At 61.4% G+C, this 4,705-nt stretch overlaps 1 protein-coding gene across 1 annotated transcript in view; it reads right to left on the bottom strand.

Moving 5' to 3' along the window:
• The window catches only part of ARHGAP23 (Rho GTPase activating protein 23), a 61,523-nt gene that overhangs the window by 36,270 nt on the left and 20,548 nt on the right, over window positions 1–4,705 (bottom strand). Inside the window, exons 11-15 of the mRNA XM_045299327.1 lie at window positions 4,149–4,158; window positions 4,025–4,106; window positions 3,673–3,803; window positions 3,009–3,130; window positions 2,610–2,765 (exon numbers count right to left, since the gene is read on the bottom strand). Of these exons, the coding sequence (XP_045155262.1) occupies window positions 2,610–2,765; window positions 3,009–3,130; window positions 3,673–3,803; window positions 4,025–4,106; window positions 4,149–4,158 (501 nt within the window). The remainder of the gene's footprint in view (window positions 1–2,609; window positions 2,766–3,008; window positions 3,131–3,672; window positions 3,804–4,024; window positions 4,107–4,148; window positions 4,159–4,705) is intronic.

Raw genomic sequence — 4,705 nt, 5'->3', positions numbered from 1 at the left:
GGGGAGGAAAGGAGGAAGGCTGGAAACAGAACACAGGGAGGCAGTGGGAAGAGTGCAGTTACACTACAGGATCACGACACAAACGTGTACGCATTGCTGAGTGGGAATCGGATCTGCTGTGTGAGCCCTTCGACCCCATTCACTGCTGGAAAACCAACAACCCACACGCTATTACCCTTTCTGGGCGCCAGAGGGCGCCACCCCGCCACGTTGCAGCCAGGCAGCACTGGCAACCTCGGTGGGAATTCCAGCCGGGCATGAATGCAGCCTTATGCCCACAACAAAGGGCACCACAGGACCACATGCACACTCTGTACAGGGGCTCCACAACGGAGGGCCGGGCAGTTCCACAAACCACCGTGCATGCCCCACAGGCTCCGGAACAGCTGGATTCGTCCTCCATGCAGCCCTTCCCACAACAGCGCAATTAGCGACGGAGAAGACAAAACACGGCACCCACTACACAGGGCACGCCCCAACGCAATCCTTGGCTTAGACCAGCTGCCTTTTCAGCTCGGGGGGGCCCCCCACCTGCCCTGGGGGCTAAGGCCAAGCTCATGCCCCCTGTGCAGGGAGGCTCCCGCTGACCTCCTTTCACCACTTCTTCTAGTCCCTGAGCTGCCAGACCTCGGATCTGGCTCCATCTCACCTGGCGCTGCCTCTGTGCACCTGTCTGCCCCTCACCTCCAGCCTTACCTGAGTGTCCCATTCCTTCCGTTCCCCCAGAGCCTGGTCCTGCGCTCCTGCTGCCCACCCTCCCCCAGCCATCCAGGGAAGCCACTACCAGACACACCCCTTCCCTTTAAAGCTGCCATGGTCTGGCCTGCAAGGATCAGGCCCCACCAGTCCCCAGCTCCAGCGTCGGGCCTGTCCCTGCCTGTCTGTCCTCTCTGTCCTGCGGTCAACAGGTAGCATCGTCTCCCACTGCTCCTCCTCTTGACACCACCGAGCCTTCCTGGGCCCGCACATTTGCAGGATTTTAGTCACCTCGCACTGAGCTCCCTGCTCTGCCCCCTCCTTCCTGTCCAGCTGAGGCTTTGGTTGAAACATGACTCTTTCTCAAGCCTCACCCTGATTTATGGCCCCTTGAGAACTAGATCAAGTTCACAGCTTCAACACGGCCACCTCCCAGCCCAGGAGATGGGTCCTCTCTGGGCCCCCACTCTCAAGCCCTTTCTGGAATTTTCGGAAATGTCATCATTGTCCCTGCCTGGACCACTCCCTTTCCTCTGTCCCCTCCTCTCCATCCTTCTAAGATGCAAAGCCAGTAGTCTACCACCTGCTCCCGGCCTGTGTGCGCCCTCCCCCGCCAGTCATCACACAACTGGGTCTTTGACGAGAAGCTCACTCCTTGTCTGAGGTTCCACGCCTCCTGGCTGAGTCTCCTCATCTCCCCCGGGGCAGGAACGGTCTTATGTGTCACACGAGGGGCCCAGCGTTTGAGTTGTGTGCTTCACTGCCCAGGTGCACGGATTCCCAAAACCCTTTATGCAAACCCAACCTGGCAGGCAGATCAAAGGGAGGCGGCTCTGGCCTCCCCACCGCTCTGCGGAACCCGGTAACTTCGGAGGGCACAGTTGGAGAATCCCCGGCCCAGATCCCTTCCTGGGCTGCTCTCGACTCACCAGACACCCTGTGTGCCCCAAACTGCTGGCCGCCCCAGAAAGCCCCATGCACTTGCTCTTGATGCCCAGGGTCCCCGGACCACAGGTCAGTTTTTGTACAGCCTTGGAGTGAAGGATGGTCTTTACATTTTCAGAAGACAAAGGAGGGGTGGGGAAGGGGAGAAAGCAGGGGCTCAAGTGGCTGAAGCAGCAGCAGCGCCCCTGACGCCCCCAAAGCCTATGGCGTCGACTCAACCTTAAGCTCAGGGCCATCGAGTCCATGGGGAAGGACTCGTGGCTGCCCTATAGGACAGGCTAGAACTGCCCCCAGGGGTTTCCAAGGCTGGAACCCTTCCTGAGGGTAGACAGCCTTACCTTTGTTCTGAGGAGCGGCAGTGGTTTTGAACTGCCGACCTTTCAGTGGGCAGCCCAATGTGTAACTAGGGCTCTTGTGGTTGACTTCCAGGCCTTTTACAGGGAACTCCAGGCGGCCCCGGGCCCTGCGGTGGCCAGGAACACCGGGACCTGACTTTCACGGGCTTCCAGTGAAACCTCCTTGCTCTGGTGGAGCCCCTGACTCGCACAAACTGTTCAGGAAAGTTCAGCTGCGGGAACCGCCCCGGGGGGGCCCCCCGGAGTAGAAAGTCCTGGTGAACTGCTTCCGACAGTCACAGCTGAGAACCCCCACAGAGGGCACAGGCGGGCGCCAAGAGCTGGCATCAACTGGCTTCAGTTGGCTGCTCAGTCTACAGACCCAGCTGGAAGACCACCCCTCAACCCGGAGCGCTCCACCAGCCCCTGTCCCCCAGGCTCTGCCTCAGGGTCGAGGCAGCGCTCATCCACCAGCCATCAGCCTTGGGTCCGGTCTCGCCCAGCCTGGGGCCCAGTGTGGGCACTTTGCAGAGCCCAGTGACCACGACACATCGGGCGGACGACACAATCCTCCTCATCACGCCCCACCTTGTCCAGCCTCCTGCAGACCCTCAGCAGAGGCCGGCCGCCTACCTCATCCTGCAGGTTGATGTCACCAGGCCCTCGGTTGAGCTGCTCCTGTAGGCTGGACACCACGGCGTTGTTGCCTGGCACTCGGTAAATGCCCGTGGACTCCAGCCCCCGAGTTTCCACAATGCGACAGCATGCAGCCACGATCAGGGGGACACGCTGGGGACACAGGCAGTCAGGGTGTTAGGGATGGGGAGGGGATGTCGCAGAGGGCCAGAGGAGGCAGTGCCAAGCCCAGAGCTGCTGCCAAGGCAGGAGTGGAAGGAGCCGAGGAGGGGCAGGGACTCTATCCTGCCCTGGGAGACCTGGTCTCTGGACTGCTGGTTCCCCCGGCCCTTGGAGCCTGGCACCTTGGTTCCCCCACCCCCACCCTCTACTTGCTCAGGAGCCTGGAGGACCCACCTGGTTTTCTGCGGCTGGCTGGCACTCCTCCAGGCGTACCCCAAACGCCCTTGGGGTCACCTTCTTGTTCTTTTTGATGATGTTAATGCCCCAGGGGGTTCTGGGGACAGCTGCACTGTCATCTGAGGGGAGCAGAGGGAGCCAGGGTGAGCTGGGGGTGGGGGCACAGACAGGGGCAGCAACCCCACGTGATCACGCACTTCCAATGCCACATTCACACATGAAATGAGCAAATGCTGAGGCTGGCAGGAAATTCCATCCCAAGAGAGCAGACCCAAGTGGCCTCAGGAGCCACACTAAGACCAGGAGGGGCAGCTGTAGATCCCATCCAACCAAAGGAACACCTGTCTATTCTAACAGCCCAAGGAGGGAGGAGATGGAACAGGCTGCCTCTGAGAAGGTAAGCCTCCTGTAGATACCTGAGCAGAGGATGGGGACCCCCCCCAGGCCCCCACAGGAATAGACCAGCACACAACCCTAACACATGACCACAGCAGCCACTCTGGCACACTCCCCCCACACCCCCCACAAGCAGACACACAGACACAGCTGGACACACACACACAAACATGCGCGCGCGCAGAGCACACAGACATGCAGACACACACTCAAAACCTTCCCTTCCCACCCTTGGTTGACCCATAGGTGGGCAGCTCCTTCCTACCCTTGCTCCCGGCCGGCAGGTCCTGAACCCTGAGGACACGCCCTGCACTCTGCTTGAGTAGCTCCGACGTGAGCCCCCCCAGGCCGCGAGAGCCTTTGGGAGAGGAATCGGCCTTGGGCCCAGAGCTATGGCTGCGTGGGAAACAGGAGAGGAGGGGTCTTCATCTGGGTGGCAGCCGCTTGAGCCCCCTGCGGCCCTCCCTTCCCCACAGCAGAAGGAGCCCGAATGTGGGCTTGTCCTTTGCCTCGAGCCCCCCACCCCCACCCCCACCCTCAGGGACACTGCTCCATGAGAGGCCCTGCCCAGAGGGCAGCCCTCCCCGAAACGGCACTGGCCGGGGGCTGGGTCTCACCTCACTTTTCGGTAATCATTAAGCTTCTTGCTGATCAGAGCTTGGTTGGCACAGCCGGGGTCCTGGGGCAGAGAGGAGAGAGCTCATCAGTGACAGTGTCCAGCCTGTCCAGGCTCGGCCCCACTCTCCTCCATCTGCCAGGTGGAGAGAGCGGGGACAGGGCACTAGAGAGGCCTGGCCCCCTCACCAGCTGTGTGGCCATGGGCTGTCCACTTAACCTCTCTGAGCCTCAGTCCCTTCAGTGCAATACGGGTGATAATGTGGAGCCCTCGGGGGTGGGTGGCAGTTAGGCACCTAGCTCTCCGCAGGGTCCTGGCAGGCACAGGGGAGGCACCCAAGGAGGGACAGAGTTAAGATAGTAAAGGTGACTTGTGACCTTAACAATGCCCTTGGGGGGCAGCCAGGCCCCCTACAGCAGGGACCCAGGTCCCGGGTCCATTCCTGCTTGCTGGGGGGAGGGGCTATGTGCCAGAGCAGGTGACACTGGAGCAGCCCCCAGAGCCTCTACCCCCTGCAGAGACCAACACCGGTGCTTTCCCCACCCAGGCGCAGGGCCTGCTAATTTCCTTGAGGCCCTGCAGAGGCACCCGGGTCAGGCACCAGGCCGCGGGGTGGGGGTGGAGGTAGAAGCCGGACCCCTCCAGCCCCACACCCCAGAGGGTAGCTGTGGCTACTCAGGGG

This window comes from Echinops telfairi, unplaced genomic scaffold (genome assembly GCF_000313985.2).
Source record: "Echinops telfairi isolate 266 unplaced genomic scaffold, ASM31398v2 ScPeMD7_7458;HRSCAF=8496, whole genome shotgun sequence".
Classification (NCBI taxonomy): Eukaryota; Metazoa; Chordata; class Mammalia; order Afrosoricida; family Tenrecidae; genus Echinops; species Echinops telfairi.
Note: the sequence above shows the minus strand (reverse complement) of the source record. Positions and strands in the feature narration are given on the sequence as shown.